The sequence below is a fragment of the Neolamprologus multifasciatus genome, chromosome 23 (assembly GCF_963576455.1).
Source record: "Neolamprologus multifasciatus chromosome 23, fNeoMul1.2, whole genome shotgun sequence".
Taxonomy (NCBI): domain Eukaryota; kingdom Metazoa; phylum Chordata; class Actinopteri; order Cichliformes; family Cichlidae; genus Neolamprologus; species Neolamprologus multifasciatus.
In genome coordinates this window covers 1263486-1284329 of record NC_140460.1, presented here as the reverse complement: position 1 = coordinate 1284329, position 20844 = coordinate 1263486, and the positions used below count along the sequence as shown (strand labels likewise).

Here is a 20844-nt window from a genome sequence, read left to right as displayed (position 1 = left end):
ACAGCCGACTGATATTACAGCTCAGCTGATGGGTGAATCATCAGTGTTTACATCCCGTCAATCCCAAGGCTCTCCATCTCAAGCTGTCTGCACAGCGATACGGTTGGCGGGTGTATCCGAGTGGAAACTGTTTCTACAACAAACTGCTCACATGATGGTTTGTTGTGTGTGTTTTTTTTTGAGTCATCAGCCATGATTTCTGCTGCTACATTTTTCAGATGCATTTCTGGCGCTCTGAGCACCGCAGGGCGAGTTCCATCGAGATTCATTATGTTCAAGAGAGGCAGGCATCTCCAGAACCGGGCGCCTCGCACCAAAACAATGTGCATGGGTAAACAGCACTCGAGGCTGAATTTTACTGAGAACTGTCCCTTTAACTTTAAAGATGGTTTTGTTTACTCAATATCAAAGTTACGGCTTTTAGGAACGGGAAGGAAAATAAGACGTGACTGAGTTGGTCACACATCTCTTTAGTCACATCGTGGTGCTTTGAACTCGAGGGTGAATCCACACACACACGTTTAGATAATGACCGTATTAGAGGATAAATGGGCACTTGGTACTGCAGTAGCCTTTCAAGTGTGCTACAGGGAGGATCAGTAGACGTGCTACTGGCCAAATTATCATTCCAAAGTCTGAGAAGTAGCAAAGTCAATGACAGATTAAACTCAAACTGAGTCCACAGAGTGCTCCTCGTTGTACACTTGAAATTAAGCAGCAGCTGAGACGAATGTTTAAACGTCCAAAAACAGAAGCATTTACTCATTTCCTGTTCTACCTTCGACTGTGGCGAGGCCTTATAGGAAGTGGAAAGAAATGACCCCAAGTTGAATTGTTTGTCAGTCAGATGGGTTTGTTTTCATAGTTTCCTAACAATGCTGGGAGGGTGAGGCGTGGGCGTGGGGGGAAGGGGAGGCTGACTAAATCCAGGTCAGCCACAGTCAGATGACCCTCCTGATTGGGTCAGAAACATCCACCATCCAGATCAGATGATGCGTGAGTAAGACAAAATAAAAAGACAGGACATGTATCATTTTTTAAAAAAAAGCATTTTGTATTAAATTTGTTGTGTCTGGATACAGAGAACGCACAAACACAATCCTATGTACACGAGTGAAAATAAAAACACCACAGTCACAAGAGTGAAAACGCAACAAGAAAAGCACGTTTGAGTAAAATAAGCGCGACCGTTTCGAGGGCTCGTGCTGCTTTTTGGTGGATTTCAGAATGAGTGAGATTGAAACTCGCCCTGAGATGAGGAGGATTTGGAGAAAATTGCATTTAAAGACAATTAAAGGATTTACTTCAAAGCCTTCCCAAAATGATGACGCTGGGCTGAAATGAATCTAACAAATGAGAATCATCAAACAATTAAACGATAGCCACCACCTCGGTCTTCATTTTCACCAGTAATGGGTTCGATCACGTTCACACCATTTTCTGAAGTGTTGTCCTGGAAAAAAAGAGCTTTTTAAGTAACAGCAGTCCCTTCTCTCCTCTGCTGCTGCTGCAGAAGAAGTTAAAGTTTCAGCAATCCTATCTGGGAATGCACAGCGCTTATTACACGGCTCAATTTCCAATTCTCTCACAGGTACACACACACACACACACACACACACACAGAATACAAAATGAGGCCGCAGCACAAAACAATCTCCCAGACAGGCTCAGTGATACAAAAACACACAGACAAAAAAAGGAAAGATGCCCATTATGCAAGGGTGGAGAGGGCTGGTAGTAACTACTCATACGCTGCTTTGTAAGGGAGAAACACAACATCATCTTTCACTCCATTAGAAGGACCGGCATCGCACAAACAGAGATGTTATCTCCATCTCATCACACGAGGCTGAAATGGGGTGGCTGCTCGACGGAGGCCGGCTCCCGGCCATCACGCCGCCCCGGAGCGGGGAGCTATAATTGCAGTGGGAGAACACAATCAGGTGCTGTGTTTGTCTCTGCTCTAATCTCCGCGCTCTGCCCGCCGCTCTTCACAGACACGGCGCTGCAGCCTTTCATCTGCCTGCTCACTTTTTAGTTGGGATCAGTCAGAATTTGAGCTGGAGTTTTAGTGCTTTTAAGGATAAACGCGAGGCTCCCTAACCTGAAACGCAGCTGACCCCGGACTAACGGCGTCCATTATGGCGAGCGGTTCGACCGAGTTGGCGCTTAATTCCCTTCTGACAAAATGCCAGAGCAATCTTTGCACCTGGTGCCACATTGTGCACCGCCCTCGCCGCCCGGCCGTGATTTTTCAGGCTAGATGAGCGTCCAGGCGGTGAGACATTCGAGTCGGCGCGGAGACGATCAACAACACGCAGCACGCTCAAATTCCTTCGAGTTTATATTCCCCCCGTGACCCAAATACTTTGCCTTTGTTGTGGTGGCTATAAAGCAGGCTATTGGAAGCAAATGTGGGTTTATAAGTGGCTCCGAAACAAAAAGCTACGCTCCTCTGCAAAGCAGAGTTCAGTGCATGATGGCGAGAAAATGCTGGCTGAGCAGGATTACTGCTGTCGTTCACATGGTTTCACTACAGTACAGCGCTTGTTTGGGATCGAGTGCAACACTACTTTCAGGAAAAAGCAAACAGACAGTAAAACGTCTTTTTGTCCTTGGAAATTCGCTCTCTTCTTCTCCTCGTTTTGCTCCCAGATGCAGCTGGAGGCCTGTGCCTGGTTTCTTGCCTTTTTGAAGCGACGGAGAGAAAGCGAGCCCTTGGAACGAAGATAAAATATGCTATTTAAGGCACAGTTGTCAAGACTATGGAGATAAGAGCATGAAGTCTTACATTCATTAAAAAGAAGGCTGGAAAAAGAAATATACTTTGGACAAAGTTGCCAAGCGAATTTCGATGTTACAGTAAATGCAAACACAAACAAACAAAGGAAAAATAAAAACGTTCACGATCGTTGTCTCAAAAAAAGAAGAAATGCTTCGTGGGGGGCGGGGATGAGTCGAGGTAAACGAGCCTAACGCCGAGGCAGAGGTCAGAGGTTGCCTTCGTCGAGCATCTTATTGATCCCGTTACAGATCCTCTGCAGGTGGCTGCGATAAACCTCCGAGGGCCCGTACAGAGTCGCCAGGAAGTCGCAGTCGGCAAAGTGATTGAAGACGTGGTTGACTCGCGAGTGGCTCTTGGCTGTCAGGTGGCGCTTGATGGCCTGGTGCAGCAGGTCGCGGCAATCGTTCAAAATGGCGCTCATGACGCGCCGGTCAAAGGTGAACTCGATCTGGTGGAAACTGACCGCCGTCATGGCCAGAGTGTGGACCTTCTTCCTGCAAGGAGACAAGAGAGAGGAGACGCTGTCACTTTCTAATTCTGACCAGAGCAGCAGAAGTAAAAATAGAAAGTGCTGCCGCAGGAATTTCTCAGGAAAACTTTCACAACCCCCATATATTAGTTATAGTATTGTCCTGTGCAAAGCTCACATCTCCATGCTAATATAATAACCCATCTATGCACCGAGCGCTTGTGTCAGCTTTGCGTCCCTCCGAGCTCAGTTTTACTGGAAACACATATAAACTAATGGAAATGTCCATTCCCTCAATTTGCTTCCATCAGCACACAGAAACATCCTTTAACTGCACTTCACCCCAGAATCACATCTTTAATGGTTCACAAGGCTTCCAACCTCCTGACCAACAGTATAACACGACTTATACTTCGCTCAGACACAGTCGAGTAACCGATCGTTTATTGCCATAATTTGAACCTCGGCAGCGACGAGGAGTCTGCTGTAAGAGCCGCATCGCTTCATAAGAAAGAAAAAGGAATCAAAGGTAAAATGTAGCCATCACTGTTAAAGAACCAGCAGGAGGGATAAACTTCTGATTTAGTACAGATATTATTCCAGCAGGTTCGTCTCTGACAAAACAAAGTGGTGATAAAATGACCTTCAAATACTGTCTGTGTCCACAACAGAGGATGAGCCCCATTCATGTCCTTATATAACTGGTGCTCATCTGTAGCGTACGTAGTTGGTGCATCAACAAACATGGACCCCTAACATACATATGTATTTTCCGCACTATAAGTGCACTTAAAATGCTTTAATTTTCTCAAAAATTGACAGTGCGCCTTATTTATGAATTCTGTTGTGCTTACTGACCTCGAACAGATTTTATGTGCTACATGGCGCTCAAACACCTGTCAAAAATGTTTTAGTGTGACTTTGCTAAGCTACGAAGCCGCACCGCTTGATGGTTAGCTCGCTAGCTTCCTGCTCATCATGATATAGCATGTTGTGACTGAGAGATTTCTGAAACTAATTCAAACGTACAGCTCTGCTGTCACTTCCAACATAAATGAAGACAGAAAACTAAACAGCAGTGACGTTTGTAGGGTTACTGAAGTTGGGCTAGCTGGTATATAATGATGTGCTACGTGATTGCTAGCGACACAGCTATGTTAGCATAGCATAAACACAGTGAAGCTGGAGGATGAACGCTAACTTTTTCCACTCGATAAAAGTTAACATGAGGGTTCCTGATGGTTAAAGACAAATGCAATCGCATGGCAGGATAATGTAAACGGACCAAACTTCAGCAGGAGAACAACTGAGATAATCCATCCACAATACGAGGTTAGTCATTAATATACTGCAACAACATGGGAATAGAGCAGCTGGAGAGAAACATTAATGAGTCAATGGTACAGAAGTGGAGGAAGCGCAGTTTTTGGCTTTCCCCATATTCAAAAACATTCCTCGTCTCTTTGCCATTACTGTCGGCCGCCATAATTTGCAAATGATTTTGCAGCCGCTGCAATGCTTTTGCAGTGTTGCCAACTCCTCAGTAAGGAAAATCGCTATTGGTTGTCCTAAAAGTCGCTAGAAGTCGCTAAATGACGTCATCACCTAATTTGCATAATTGGTCATGCTAATGTAATTGTAACCTACGCTGCTGGAGAGAGAAATAACATCGTGGACGAGACATAAAGTGAGCAAAAACGTCCTAAATGCATTTAGAATTTATTTAGAACTACAAATTAAATTTCTTTGAGCAATTATTGTTTTTTGTAATGTCTTTCACGTCTTTTTTTAGCAACTTTTTTTTAGAAAAAAAGTCGCTAGGGGGTCTGAAAACTCGCTAAATATAGCGACAAAGTCGCTAAGTTGGCAACACTGTGCTTTTGACGAAAACAGGCGCAGCTTGATGACATCATCAACATGCGCTATCGCGATAGAGCGGTACAGTCAAAATCTCTACCGTTGGCCAAATTCATAGTTTCTACCATATACTGTTTATACCACCCACCCCTACAACAGAGGATGATCCCCATTCATTTCCTTTAAATACATATAGCTGGTGCTCATCTGTAGCATACGTAGTTGGTGCATCAGCCAACATGGACCCCAACATGCTCACACACCAGGAAACTATAACATGGCTTTGAAGGCGAAGCAGCAAAGTTGGGCTTCGGTCTAAACTGCCTCGTGTAGACACGAGAGCGATAAATGACGATCGTCACCTGAAGTTCTCCACCAGGATCAGCTCCTCACTGTTGAACTGGTTGTTTCTGTAGAGCACGCCCAGCTTCACCACCATCTTGATCAAGTTCTTGATGATCTTCTGGGACTCTTTGCGGTTGCGGGTGTACTCCTTGGTGACGCGGTACAGCTCGTCCAGCACTTCGCTGCTGGTGTCGTCGATGAAGAGGCTGGCCACGCTCTTGGTAGCCATCTTGCTCATCAGCTTCTTCTGCGCCTGCAGGGCCAGGCTCTTGGTGCTGAAGGAGTCCATGGTCAAGTCTGGGTCGAGAAGAGACAGAGAGAACATCCTATCAAGCCACAGTCTTATCGATAAACCTCATCAACGTGAAAACATCTTCAAAGTTTTCTAAAATTGGCACAAATTGAGAGATAAAACAAGAACCGTCTCTTAGATGTCCTCGTTGACCTTCTCATATCAAAAGCAAAGTGAGCCAAGAACACCACACTACCAACACACGATGTGTGAAGATGTAGCATCGACGAATTCTGTTTAAACTGCGGGGCTGAGAACCGTCCGCTTTATCAGATAATGAGCCGTGGCAGCTGTCAAATTAGTCCCAGCAACCCTCTGGCTCAGTGCCTGCAAGGTAGTTAGAGAAGAATGTGTCATTACGCGTGTGGGAGTCAAGTCGGTTACATCCCGACCACGCAAAGCAGGCAAAGTAATCCAAACGTCTCATCAGCCGAACGCGCCGACGAAACAACGTGAGCGTGTGTTAAAGTGAGCAGGAGGCAGACGGAGCCCACTCTGCACATGTGTGGATTTGTTTATGTCGTTTCTGAGTGTGTGTTTGTGTGGCAAGTGGGGTGACTCAGTGAAAGGCTGCGCCCGTGATAGAGGCTCATAAGGAGGGGGGGGGGGGTCATCGGGTCTGCCGGCTTTCAGAGCCTCGCTGAGGGGAGGGAGCGAGAGCGCAGCACGCCGTATCGTTTCAGCAGCCTTCTGCAGGTCACTTCTTCAGGTTGAACAGTCTCCTTTTAAAGAAATAAAGCAACAAAAATCCATTTCCCTGAGCACTCCCTCTCTAACTTCAGCAGATCTCCAAGGATAACCTCAGAGCGCACGAGCGTAAACAGGCGCCGCAGTCGTTTTCCAAGCCTGCCTTATAATACAGGGGGGAGAATGAGGGTGAAGGAAGGGGCATCTGTGCTACAAGTTTCATTTCGTTCGGACATGTTCAACATTTAGAGGTTCGCGCTCTCAGAAATATATAGAAAAGAGCTGAATACTGCGTTTGGCTTTACTAAAACAGTAAACAGACATAATCGTTGCAATCTGAGCTCCTCTCTATACTTTAGGTCTCATCCTTCCTGCATGCTGAGTGCGTTTGAGCCTCTCTCTGTGAAACCGTTGGCCCTCATTGTGTTTATAAAGTGAGTATAAGTGACGGTGAGATGGTACGAGCGCAGTGCAGAGAGTCCACTCAGTGCCTCAAAAACCCAAAGAAGCGTTTTATTCAAGTTACTGACCTATTTTATGGACGCTAATTTAATTTCAGCACAGTGTGAGAGTCTGCTGCAGTCTCTCTCCTCTGCTCGCTGTTTCACTGCGACTCGTGATGGAGGGGTCGGGCGGACGCCGCATCATGTAACATATTAACGAATCCACAGGGAAGAAGTGGGCCAATGGCAGGAATTTATTTCTAAGTCTAAACCTTCATGTAATAAAGATCCAGATCAGGGTTTGATATTGTTTTCAGGTGGTTTTGGTGTTTAGATAGCAGACATGACACGTGCTGGGCTCAGCTGCATCATGTCAGTGGTCTCTGCAGTTTAATAGATCGTTAGGGCTACTGGGAAGAAACCGCAGCAAACCACAGCCGTATTCACACACAGAGCCAACATACAAAGAGCTACAGACTGATTAATGCACACCTGACGTGAATTTGAAGGGAAACCTGCCAAGGAAGAGTTTTCCTCCTGTGGACTTGATCCAAACTCCAGTGTACAGTATGCTGTGTAGCAGAGATGCACGTGTCATTGTTTTCTCCGCAGGAAGTGGTCACAGCGTGCAGTTAAAACGTGTCAGTCTTTGCACGCTCAGATCAGGAGTTCTTGCAGGCGCTGTGGTCACAGTGGCATCGTAATGTGTTTGCACCTTTGGACTGAAATCCCTCACCTACCGTTTAAATTTCATAGAAATCCATCAAACTAAATACTCAAAATTCCTAGAGGTTCTTTAAAAATGTGTCTTTTTGGGAATATTCATGAAAATATGGTACAAATATTCCTGGTCCCTAAAAGATGACTGCACAGCATTTCACGATCTAATACAGCACCGCCATCCGGTCAAATCTGTACTCACGACGTCGCGTTTTTACATCATTATGAACATATAGTCAAACTATTAGTCTTTTGATTTTCTGCCTCATAAATGTTTAATATTACTTAAATCTAAAAGGCAGATTTATTTTCAGTGTTTACTGCCGTGAAAACATGTAAAGAGTCTCCTTTGCTGCAGTTTGGCTGCAATTTATTTCCCAATAATTATGTAAAATTATTCTGCCGTAAACACAGCTCTGTAAACAAACACACAGGCGCCTCGGTTTTACATAAATAAATATTCTGATACACAGACAGGTGACAAACTAAACCAATAATGTGAACCGTCACCTACGCGGGGCCTGGAAACGGATATGAAATTGTTCTGAGCGATCACCTTCATTCTGCTGATGAGTCACGGTGCAGCACGAGGGGAGTCGGTGAACAGCTTGATGAGTATGAAGACGATGTTGGTCATATGCTTGGCCTTTGCAGTTGCTAGATGTCAACAAAATTGAACACCACTGGAAGATTTTGGCCCGACGTGTTACACGGCGGTCGGCGACCCCGTCGTCAAAACACCAAATGACAGAATATGTTTCAGAAAAGAACGGAGCCTTTGAGAGCCGAGCTGTAAATGAAGCTGCAGCAGTGTCCTGACACGTTAATGGCACACTTTCAATTTAACATAAATCACCCAACAAAGATTTCTCCTATACCGTCATCTAAGCTGTAGACATGCCATAACTAGGGCTGCCACGATTAGTCGACTAGTCACGATTACGTCGACTATCAAAATCGTAGACGACTGATTTAATAGTCGACGCGTCGTTTGAAGCTTTGTAAGATCACAAAAGACGCAGGAATAAGTAGTAGGATTTAAGAGTGTAATAACGGACTGAAACAGAAGATGGCAGCACTGCATGTACAAGGATGCCAGCTGCCGTTAAACCCCGAAGAAGAAGAAGCTGTGTCCCAGAATTCATAGCGCAGCCCAGCTCAGTTTCCAACAATGGCGGCAGCTAGTTAGTTTTAATATTACTCTTATTATTCTTTCTGGGTCACAAAATAAACGTTTAACATATTTTCAGGCGAGAATGTAGCTGTGTAAACCTCAAATATCTGCTCAGTTTATCAAGACACCACATATTTTCAAAAGCGCTCCAACGTTTTCGGAGATGTCTGTTACCCACTAGCTCGATAGCTAGCCGGGGGCTAGGCTAACTAGAGCCGTGAGAACACCGGACTCCCGCAAATCGTCTTCAAACCCACCGCCATCTTTCGCTACTCAGGTTAAACATGATATATAAGTCACTTAGATAACTTAAAAATGTTATTGTTTGGCTTTTTTCCAGTGTTTTATTTGTTCCTGAGTAAATCGGTTTGGCTGAGATTAAAGTTATAGTTTTTACACAGCTGAATAAACGTCAAGCAGACAGCTGATTATCAGAAGTGGGAGATGCTCGAGAATTTACTCCGGTGTCCTGTTATATTTTAGATAGCAAGGAGTTTATTAAACTCCACCGAAACAATCTACAAATTTCATTAAAATTTAATAAACTATCATCTTGTCTTTATTTTTAGTTAGCACATAGCTTAAACACTTTAAGCTGTAAGCTAATGATAGTTATATAAGAGCAGATGCTGCTGGTGCAATAAGCTGTACGTTTTACGTCCAATGGATGATGATCTGATTAGTCGACTAATCGCAAAAATAATCGGTGACTAGTCGACTATCAAAATAATCGTTTGTGGCTGCCCTAGCCATAACCCAACCACAAACCCTCACATAACTACACCCGAGCGACTGACTGGGTTTCTCCTGCTGACGTTTTTTTGAATGGTCAGGAGAGGATGGAGCGACGGGTGGAAATCCCGTCTTCACGAACGAGAATAAACGGTGCCAACAGCGTTTGCCACTGACGTAGGATCAGCCTGAGGCAACGTTTCAGTGCAGATGTACGAATCAAGCTCAGCTTGTAGGGATGAGACTGAAACCTCAGCACATTCTGCTACTGAAAAGTGTCCAAAACAAAAAGCACCAAACGTTGGGACTCCACTTTTGGCTCCTTTTTACTTTTAGTTTAAACTTTAATACTTTAAATCTAAAATACGACAAATCATTTTGTCTCAAGAAAAACTGAAGCTGAAATCTTTTTGGAATATAATAATATCTTGGATTGTAAGACTGCTATAGTCTGATAAAGGTCAAGGTCAAGTGTCAAACTTTGACTTTTCTGGGACGTAAAACAAACAAAAACAGCTAAATTTAGCTCCCATCAAACCACCTGAGAAACAGCTGATTAAACATGCATCATAACCTTTGACCCCTGTGCTTGTAAAGCGTGAAGGTAAAAATTCTGCATGACTTCATTAAATATACTGAAAGTGAGCCGAATCTGAAAGACTGGTGCAGGAGGCAGCGGCTGCTTTGTGTTCAGCTAAAACAAATCCAGGTTTTTGTTGGCTCACTAATCGGCTAATAAACTTATTTTCGTCTGATTGTGTAAACTGATCGCACAGCAAACAAAAAAAATGACAATGACTCGGCCAAATGTGAGGATTAGTGGAAAACAATGCGCATAAAAATGAGGCAAACATTTTCCACCTCCAGGATTCAACAGTCACACCCTGCATAAATCCTCTGACGAGCCACACGTCGCCGAACGCGTGGCTGCACTGAAACAAATGTCCCGTTCGCATCATAAGTGATTACTCTTCACGCCATACGTCTCCACGTTAAAGAGGATTAACTGTAAACAAATACATGAATGGCAAATTGCCTCTCAGTAATAATCCGGATAATGTGCACACAAAGCGTGAGAGGTGCAATTAGCACAGCCGACGCAGAGCGCTGACACATCCCTGCTGGGTGACTGGTGACGTTTGCCGTCGTTGGTACTGGAAGGCAGCGCATCTGCTGCCTGCTACAGTGTGTGACTTTCATTCCTCCCTTCCTCTCTCTCTGCAATGCCTCTCGAAGAATATCAATAAGACTCCTTGGAGAGAGTGTCAGCAGGATGCTTCCCAGAGAGGAGCCACACGAGGAGAGGCAGAGACGGGGGGGGAGGTTTGTTGTACATCAACCCTGAAACATGCAGGAAACAACTGTGGGCGTTAGAACTGTGGGTCATTTATATACCGTCTCACGCCAAATCTAGTTTTCACAGCGTCTTGTTGCAGGTGCTGGACATTTAATCGGGCCTCTCGCCGCGCTGATCAAGGATCACTGGCAGATCCCTATCGACCGCTTCGCCGCGGTCGTAACTCTAAACTTGCCGTGCTGCTCGTTACAGAAAATCCTGCTCTGATGCAACGCGTGTGAAATGGATAAGATGAGAAAGACACTAATGATCAGAGTGAGAGAAAAAAACCCAAACAAACAAAAAACCTGAACTTGGAATCTTTATTTCTATGCAAGTGACAACTGGAAGAAAAGAAACGTCACTTTGTCCTGTTGACACGAGTTAATCACAGAGGACGACCTCCACAGGAGATGCACTTATCCGAGCACGCGTCTGCGTCAGCCTCCGTCCTCTCTCTGCCTCCGCTGATAGATGTACGCGAGTTTCGAAAAGTGCAAATGGATAATGGGCAGACGCCATTTTCAGGCTCAAGGGTGATTTCATGGCTCTCATTAAATTATACTTTTGCTGCAGATCTGAGGCGTCGTAGCTGTCGACTCTCCGAGGCCTGCCAACGAGAGGAAGAGGAGGAAGGCAAGAAGTGGGAAAGGGTGGAGGGTTCGCCTGTCGTACCCGCACACACAAACAATTCAAATGTCTGGCTCTGGTTTCACTCGAGGCTTAAGAGTGACAAACAGACTCCTGACGCTCTTATCTCGAGGACGGGAGGATATCCTCACTCCGGCTCTTAGTCCCCGCCCAAAGCTAAAGGTTTCACGAAAACATGCTCTCAAGGGACAAGCGATGAAAAGGTTTTCGATTCAAATCCTATTTTTCTTCTGTGACTCTGCTGCACCAAAGCGCTTAGTGCCAAATCTAAATGGCCTGTGAAGCGCAGCGGTGTCCTGGGACAGCCCGCCAACCCCAACACGGCGTCTCCGTAGTGTTTAGAGGCAACATTTTAACGGATTTAAGGCAAAACAAGACATGACAGCGGCAAATCCTGCTGAGCATTGTGGCAAAGTGTACGAGCCACAGTGATCAGTGCACGCAGACATCAGAGGAACAAACATCTGTCGGCTCACACACGTTACTGATCGGCCGACTTACCGAGCAGCTGAACATGAAATGAAAACAAAGACAGATTGCAGCAGCCGAGAGCTCTGCACACATAATTGCAGCAGTACGACAAGTCACAAACTCATATACTCACTCAAAATGAGCTGCACTCGCTCATATAGACACTGAGCAAAAATCTCAAAGCAAAGATGACTCATGGGAAATGAAACCAGACCCCACAGAGTGTCGGATTGACGTCTCAAGACAATAAGGGAGCCTGGGTAATGAACCCGGGGACGCGCTCCCGCCTGCAGGTGCAGACAGGCCTGTCAAGCCTGCGTGGCAGCCTGGCTGAAGGATCGCGGTGAAGAGAAGCTGTGATGACTTTAAAAAAATGACCTTCCCGTCCCTCCCCTACTCCTCAGAGGACTATTAAAGCCGGACAGCCACCTTTATTATCTACATTTAATTTCCTTTGTTTGAGTTTTAGGGCAGGTGAAGCCGCTGTCTGCAGCGGAGACACGGCAGCTAAAAGCTTCTCCAGGTCATACGGGAAATGAGGAATAAGTGGGATGACAACTCCTACTGGCTGTCACTTTCAGTTAGTGTTTCTGTAACGTGGCCACTGTGACCTTTTACACTGATACAGAGAAGACGAGCTGTAAAGACAGCAACGAGATCGTGATGTAGTGGCTACAGCCTCGACGCTCCAAGTTACCAAACAAACGCCACAATTTAAAATACACTTTTTTATCACTATAGTTGGATTTCATTGTATGATGAAACAATAACTCATCGAGCCGAATGAATGTGTGCACACTAAAGCTCCAAGTTTTTTTCCTTAAAGGAGGCCAAAGGTCACAAGGACAAACCCCCAAAAACATATGTAAGATGCTAGTAATCATATTAGCATCGGCTCATATCAGAGCCAATGCAAACATCTCACACGCGCTCTGTCATAGTCGCCATGCTGTCGCCCACTCGCGGACTCGCAGCACAAATTTGGCTTCCGGAAGTGAAGGACTATGGGGATGCAACCGAAGAAGGCTTGTGTGCAGCACACCAAACAAAAAGAAGACCCAAGATAACAAAACACAAGCATGCGTTGCATAGGCCAAATGCTAACTGGCTCGAAAAACAGCATTAAAACAATATTGGTATAACTGGCTGAAGAACAGGAAAAACTAAAGTACGTTTGTTTGTGATGCTGCCCCCTGGTGGCAGTAAACAGCTATAACAGTGCTGGACTGAAGCATAACCACGTCACTGCTTGACCGTGAAACCGCTCATTAGCATTTGTGAGCTGTCAATGGCTGTATCCCAATTCAGGGTCTGCAGCCTTAAAGGCCGCATTTTAAGGCCGATTATGTCACCGCGACGCGACGAAGGCTGCTCGAAATGCGTCCTTCATTTCCCTGAATTTTAAGGACGTGGCGGTGTAGACTTCGTGGCCCAACATATCCCAGAATGCATAGCTCGGCGGTGGGTGTGGATAATTTTGCCGGAAAAAAAAAAAACTGTGGATGAGGGGCGGCCGAAGAGTAAACTTTAAGAACTGAATATTATGTCACTTATTTATGTGCAAATGTTTAATAACGAAGAACATTAAAACATTACTGTTGGCCACATGTCGGCAAAGTCATGTGACATTAGTGACGTTTGTACCCACTTGGTTTTAAAGCCTTTACTTTAAAATATACGCCGTTCAATAGCTGAGCTTAATCAGAGAATGATCAAAGCTCATGTAGAAACAAACAAATGAACAAAAGATTTTCTCCTTCATTTCTGTCAAACAAAGCTGTATGAAACGTTTCCAGCTGTTAGTATCATGGTTGCTAGGCAACCTGGGCAGCGCAACGGAGGCTAGACCGTCCCATTTCACAAGCCTCGCACTTCCGGCCTTAGCGATCTTTGAGTACGCGGCCCTCGAGGATCGTTGAGGCTGCATACTTTAAGGCTGCAGACCCTGAATTGGGATACAGCCAAAGAGAAGTCGTTTACCGAGGTCGTGTAGTTGTTGGCTATTCGCAAACACGGATATTGCCCCCTGGTGGCCATCAAAATGTATTAATTAATTTAAACTTAATTGTTCCCTTCACTTTTCAGACCTGTGTCTATATTTTATTCCATCTATGGTTTCAGTGGCACTTTTAAAAAGAAGATCCTGAACCTTATCAGAAAGCGATTCTTGTAGCTGAAAAATAATGTAAAAATAATTTGTCCCAAAAATCTAATATCTGTCAGGCTCTGATTTCAATGAGCCTAACGAAACAACAACAACAACAAACAGTTTAAAGTGTAAATATGCAACTTCCAAATTTATAAAACAAAGAAAATTTACAAAATATTCACAGTAGAAAAAAAAAATAAAAAAAAAAAAAAAAAAAATTACTGTTTAACTGGTCTGATGCATTAGTGATGGCACCCCAACCCTCAAACTATCACAATATACAAACAAGTTCTAAAGAAATTTCCATAAAGGCCCAAAAACTGAAATCTAACCAAAACTATTTACATTTTCCCAACAAAGGGGATAATTATTGACATTATTTCAGCATTATTTGATTTGCACGTGTTGTTTTATGGCCAACACGTGCTACTTGACACATGTTTTTGGCTTCTGGCTGCTCACATGTAGGATGAAACCAACATGATACCAGCATTGCTTTTCCAAAGGGGAGCGTTGTTCAGCATCCAGGCTGCAGCCTCAGCATCCGCTATACTCACCTGTCAATCAAACTAAAGCTGAGGTGTGACAGGTGAGAAAGAGGGGGAAATTGGATACACCTGTAGCTACCGCCCCCTCTAACCCGTGGCGTTGTGCCTCATGAGGAAGAGGAGGTCACAGCTACCAAAATACCACCACTTTAATACCTGCTGCCAATCTAGACAGCTTGCTGGATGCTGATAAGAGCCAGCATAAAGAGAAAAACCAGTGAAAGATGTGTTTCTACACTGCTTGGCCACCAAAAGTTGCTAAAAAAGCTTTGGCAGAGTCTGTAGAACTTTCCATGACACTTCATCCTCTAAGTGATTGGTTGATGGCAGCAGAAAATGTCACGACTTTCCTGCTCTTCAGGGATCGCTAGTCACATGGATTGGGGCACTGTGACCCTGAAAAAGACAACTCCATCAGCAGAGAAAAATCTTCACCGCTTCAGGATGGAGGCGATTACTGAAGAGACATAAATCACACTGAATTGTGCGCTGCACAACAACAGAAAACAGCCCCATTATCTGCTCTCCACCGCAGCACACGTGTCGATAATTACCTCTGGCATTTCTCACTAACTATTTTTATCTGCTGCAAACAAAACAATACGTCCAGGTGTATTAAACACAGGAAGACTCTTTCCCAGTTTTAAGTCTCACCTTTCCAAAAGCGTAAACCTCGGCGAACATGCAAGTGACCTTTACCACATCCTCTACCACTCCAAATCGCTGCTCTCCTGTCGTTTCCTGCTGTAGTCGTCCAAGTAAAATAACAGATACCACAAAAAGACAAAAGGTGCTGCAAACAGGATCGATACTTTTAATCTTTTTTTTATGAATAGCAATTTATTTGTAAGAGTTTTTAGTCTTTTATTTGCTTTTGTGGAAAAATGATTTTTTGTGTCTCTCCAACTGATTAAATACTTCATCCATTCAAATTCAAAAAGCACTTGATTACACAACTGACAGCATTCAGTTTTTGATTCAGGATTACTTGGTTATTTCCAGTAATCAGCAGTTAATTGTAATATCAGAGCAGCAGTGCAAGGTTAATGGCTGCCCTGCATTTTGCATTACAGTCGAGCATCAACATAAGGAGCAGAGTCGACAGTGGCAACAAAAAATCTGCATGATAAGCACCACAAAGCATTTATTGCACGGCTGCTGGACTGGACGACGCCCTGCTGTGTACACACTGGTGTGTTGTATTTGCTTTCTTGCTTCTGGTTAAACCTCCACAAGTTATTAAAAAAGATGCATCAGTGTACCAGCGTTTCCATTTAAAAGCCTCATAAAACTGCAGATCTGCAAGAAAAACAAAGTGTCAAGTTTGGGGGGGGGAACCCCCAAAACATTAACGATGTCATTAAATTGATTTTTGTGGCAAATCTTGAATGAAAGGAAAAATCTCTGCACATTCTCCCCAGCTGTATGATATAATCTGTCTCCACTCTGAGAGACAATAGACAATCCAGGTTGTTATATAAGGCACATCCGTGCTTTGTGTTATGAGAGTAACCACTCAAATGAGCTCCAATGGAGCCACTCCACTGTTGGGGGAATCAACAGCAGGATTTCAGGACAAGTGAACGCTGCGATTTCATCTTTCATCAACTTTTGTAGTGTTTGTCTCACTCTTCTCTCGAGGTGTTGCATAACAGAGGAGGTGCTGACTGCTAATAGAGCCAAGCTGGAGCATTGTACGTGCTAACAGCTGTATGTCTGCGTAACGATGCCCTCTCTGCTCGCACTCATCCAGCTCAGCAGTGCTGACATGAAGAGCCATAACTGGGGGCACATACATGCAACATGCATGCTCTGAACGACGAGCCCTCTGCTTCCCACACAGTCATCTCTGAAGACTTGTGCAGATTTGCTGAGAAAGGAAGCAATCAGTGCCTTTCGCTCAGAAACCGTACTCCAACCCACCCACCCCTTTCTTTTCTTTTTAACACTTTCCTCAGATCTGCCAGAGCCCGCTCAACAATTAATAATTAACGCATTGGCACATAATGGATCGGAAATTAATAATTCAGTCTGCCGATATGGACTAAAATAGACTAAAGGCTAAGAGCAGTCTGCTGTGGAGCAACAGGTTCAGGCAGACACGTGGGATACGGATAAAGGGTGGGCCGTCGGCGCGTACAGTAAGAGACAGCAACTGCGAGCTGCTGGCAATAATTTAGGAACATCAGTCAGTGTTACGCATGTGTAATAAGGCTGGGAATACAGTCGCTGCCGCGCTGCCTGGGGCCAGCGCAGCACTCACTGACAACATTTGTTCTTGCATTAAAATGCATAAGTGGGTAGTTGTTTTAACTCAGAGCCCAGTTAATTTGGACCAACGTGCAAAGAAAGACTGGAAAAAACAGCCCGCTTGTTACTTGTTACTGTTTCAGTTTCGATTCTGTATATTTATCACGTTAACGCCGCTGCAAATAATGCAGGACATAATCAAGCTGCTCGTGCTGTGACTGATGTCCGGGCCTGTGACATTTTAATTAAGGCCACCATAGGAGTACGACACATTATGACTAATTTGCCTTACCTCAGAGCCCAGAGAGCATCATTTGCTAACTTGATGTTTAATAAAAGGAGCGCCTGGCTGTAGGAACAGCAGGGCTGAGGATTAGTGAAAACAGAGGGGCCACCGGCACGAGAGGATATGATTGTGACATAACTGATACCGGCCCTCGCTGCCTTTATTTCAAGTAACGTCACGATATTTCCAGGTCATACAGCTCTGGCCTTTCATGCAGAATCACGGGATTTAGCGGCCACCTGCGTGCTCGGCTGAGCGGCGCAGGCCAGTAAAAGAAAGGTCAAACACCTCTCTTGTCTTGTTAATGAGTTACCATGGCGTCTCCTCAGCAGGACCAACGGCGTCTCTGGGATTACTGCCGCAATTTCATGCACTGCCCTTAATAACACTGCATGGGGAATGTTGAGCAACGTGACCGCTTTGTCCTGCTCGACAAGACACGCAAAGGAGGAGATGTGCACGGATAGAGTTACACGGAAATACAAACAGACGAGGCTTAATCCTGCTGGGATAGCATATATATTATTGATTGTCTTTCAAAAATCATACAGTATAAAAAAAACAATGAACACAAAAGCCACGATTAATGAGGAAAACATATTTATAGTTCTTAAAAGCTGCCATCAGTTATTCTCACGGCTGTCTGTAGCAATGGAAGCCAATATGATTACTTTACAGCTATAACTTATGATTATTCCCATTATTGATTGTTACACTGATTAACCAATTCATCTTGCATACAGCAAAACCTCAAAAATAATGATCCCACTTCCCAAACACTGGAGGTGGTTTTGCTTTGTGTGACCAGTGCACGACCTGCTGCAGGCTTTCATTTAGAAAATGAAGGCAATCGCTTCAGGGATTTATGGAAAGGTTACGACCTGTTATTGGAAAATAGTCCAGAAAAATGCCCACCGTCATTTCTAAAGAGTAAGAGGAGATAAATATAGCCAATTAAATATGCAGTTTAGGATTTAAAGGCACAGCCTCCACCTTTCCCTTTTCAAAAGCAGCAGGTGTTGAAATGAGGTCTTGCAGTTGCTCTATTGTTCATTCTTCCTCCGCTCACTTGTTGCAGTTGCCACCAACAACGAAGCTACAAAGGACGGCTTTGCAACTAAAAGACAGCAGGTCGGAAAATGCCACAGCGGTTTTTGCTTGCGCGCGGAGAGACGGACCTCCAAGTCCTAATCCAAGGCCATGTTTCATTTAACATGCCTCCTGAGGCTGAGCGTGGTGATGCGTGCAGCCACTGCACAGTGAAGCCATTCATCCACCCCCGGCCTTGTCGTGGAGAAAAGCTTTGCAATGTAAACACAGCAATGTGTTACAAAACATGCGTGTTAGAGGGTTTTTCCCCACAGTGTTGATTTTGATAAGCTGAGGATTAGACTGTGAGGCTAACACATAACTGTTGCACATCTCCTGACCTCCGTGTGCTTCATTGCATTGATGAAGAACCGTTGCCGCTGCACGTCTTGGAGTTCTTTAAAAATGACCTATTGACAGTCGCTCTTCCACTGGGACAATTTCTGATGAGGCTTCAGCAAACAGTAGCTGGATCGATTGAAGGCCCAGATGCATCTCCGGTCCTTTGTCAGGTATTTGCAGCATCCCCCCCCCCCCCCCCTCACTATTTCTTAATACTGTTCAACTACTGTAGGTATTTATTTTTAAGTCTGCCACTTTTCTTTTGCCCTCAACGTGCATGAGACCATGTGGAGATGTGCCAGGTTTCCAGCTAATCGCTCCTGCGGCATCAAAACGACCTTTTTGAAACTGTGTTTAACAAATGATGTGTTTTTGCAACAGGCTGTTAGTAACAAAGTGCCCAAAGATACCATTTAAAATTGGTTCTCTGCCAAGTTGTCGGTCACGTGTAGACACAATACTGGTTTGTCCTTTGATTTTGGTTCCTTTTTTGTGGTTGTATGATTCACAAGTGGTTCAACAAAAAGGTACAAGGACTGGGCTTAAAACGCAGCCAGTATCCAAAGGAGAACTGAAAGGTTACAAGAAGGCACAGGTCCTTGTAAACAGAATGATCATGGACTTTTGCACAGTCCCACTGTAGTATGCACAATATGATTACTAATAAACGTTAATGTCTTCCTATTAAATCCAGCAAACACGGTCTAAAGCCGCACAAAAGTGTGATACATGGGCGGCTGGTGTAGCACACCACCCCCACAGTCAGAGCTTCAGCGGTGCTTGCTCATTACCAATCAATGACCAATCAAAGCAGACACATAATCCTAATGATCATCCGCATGAAGCACAAACTGTTTATCTTTCATTTCTCGCACCGTGTCCACATCTTATTAAACAACCCGAGCGACTCTCCTGCACTTCGGAAACGGTCCGTTAGCCGCTAAATCTCTTATCAAACGCTAAAGTATCCCAATCACGCACGAACTGATTGGATGTTACTTCCGCTGAGCTCGAGCCAAACATGGAGGCTGCCAAACACGTAAAGAAACGCAGAAAACAAAAACGGCTCTCATCAAGTCCGTGTTTGTCCGAGGAGGAGAGGAGGGGGGAGCTGGTTTAACCACAGGCCGCTGGGATGTTTCATTAAGAACTGGTCGACCGTTGAGGTGGACTCACCTTACGCAGCTTCACGGTCGGTCAGCCAGATGACAGCAAGTTAGTACTGAGAGCGAAAAGTCTCAAGAGTTCATCCTGGCAGCGCAGTTCAAGTCACTTCATATTGAGGTTTTCTTCCTCTCGTTCTGCTGCGTGTCGCTGTGAAACGTCCTCGCTGCTGCTCAGTTCACTTTTTCTTCTGTAACCGTGTCCTCGGCACAGATGTGTAAATTATTGAACGCGTGTTTTCTTCCCTCGGCTGCTGCGCGATCAGTTACCAGTTTGTTGTAACTCGATTCCTCCCACTCGTAAAAAAAAGTTTCAAACTTGAGGGGCACTTGGAAATCACCAGATTGATGTGGGCTCGGACCAATGGAGGAGCGACGAGGGGGAGTGGTCCAGGCCCAATCAGGCCGAAAGAAAAGGGCCATTTACAGCCAGCGCAGCCCCTGCCCCCGTGCAGGGCTTCCAGTAATTATCCTCGTCCTGCTCCCACTCCCAAGGCTGAAAGTTTCCCAGAGGAAACGGTGTTAAGGGAACAATGAGCAGGAACTGCGGGGAGCAACTTTTCTGTCAGGGTCAAAATAATAAATAGCCTATAATGTGTCTTTTTAGCCTGCGTTGGTGCTTCTGGTGACAGTTTTACAGACAAAATGAGCTAAACGCTGCTGAGAGCAGGCTGCTGGGATAATGATCCTGATGTGAGAGAGGGGGGAACTATCAGCGGATGTTTTCGGGACAGGGGAAGTGTTTCCCCGTCTGTCTAATGAGGATACAGAAATTCCCAAGGTCATATCCTTTTTGGATTGTTGTGTTAAGACAATAGTTTATTTTATATATATGATGTAGGCCTGATACTCTTGCACTTGCAGTGCTATGTTCAGCCAGGTGTGATTATTGAGGCGTTATCTTACTGAGCTACAAGAACATTTTTGTATAATCTCATTTACTGTAAGATTTGTGTTTCTATGGGATGAGTCTGTGACAATGAGGATAAAAGAGAACAGTTGTAGCGGTGAGATTGATCTGGAGCGCCCTCTTGTGGTATAATGTGAGAAATGAC

The 20844-nt window shown here is 44.8% G+C and overlaps 1 protein-coding gene across 1 annotated transcript; it reads right to left on the bottom strand.

Moving 5' to 3' along the window:
- Positions 1 to 169: 169 nt before the first annotated feature.
- tnfaip8l1 (tumor necrosis factor, alpha-induced protein 8-like 1) lies at positions 170 to 20166 on the bottom strand. Its single transcript, XM_085152722.1, has 3 exons — positions 19803 to 20166; positions 5474 to 5753; positions 170 to 3279 (listed from the first exon to the last, which is right to left on the bottom strand). Exons 2-3 carry the CDS (start codon positions 5743 to 5745, stop codon positions 2991 to 2993), a joined length of 561 nt encoding a protein of 186 aa, XP_085008848.1. The 5' UTR covers positions 5746 to 5753; positions 19803 to 20166; the 3' UTR covers positions 170 to 2990.
- Between the last annotated feature and the right edge of the window lie 678 nt (positions 20167 to 20844).

Coding starts and splice junctions, on each gene's coding strand:
- tnfaip8l1 (XM_085152722.1), bottom strand. CDS start 5,745: ATGGACTCCTTCAGCACCAAGAGCCTGGCCCTGCAGGCGCAGAAGAAG. Junction 3,280..5,473: donor ATCCTGGTGGAGAACTTCAG/GTGACGATCGTC, acceptor GTCTCCTTGCAG/GAAGAAGGTCCACACTCTGG.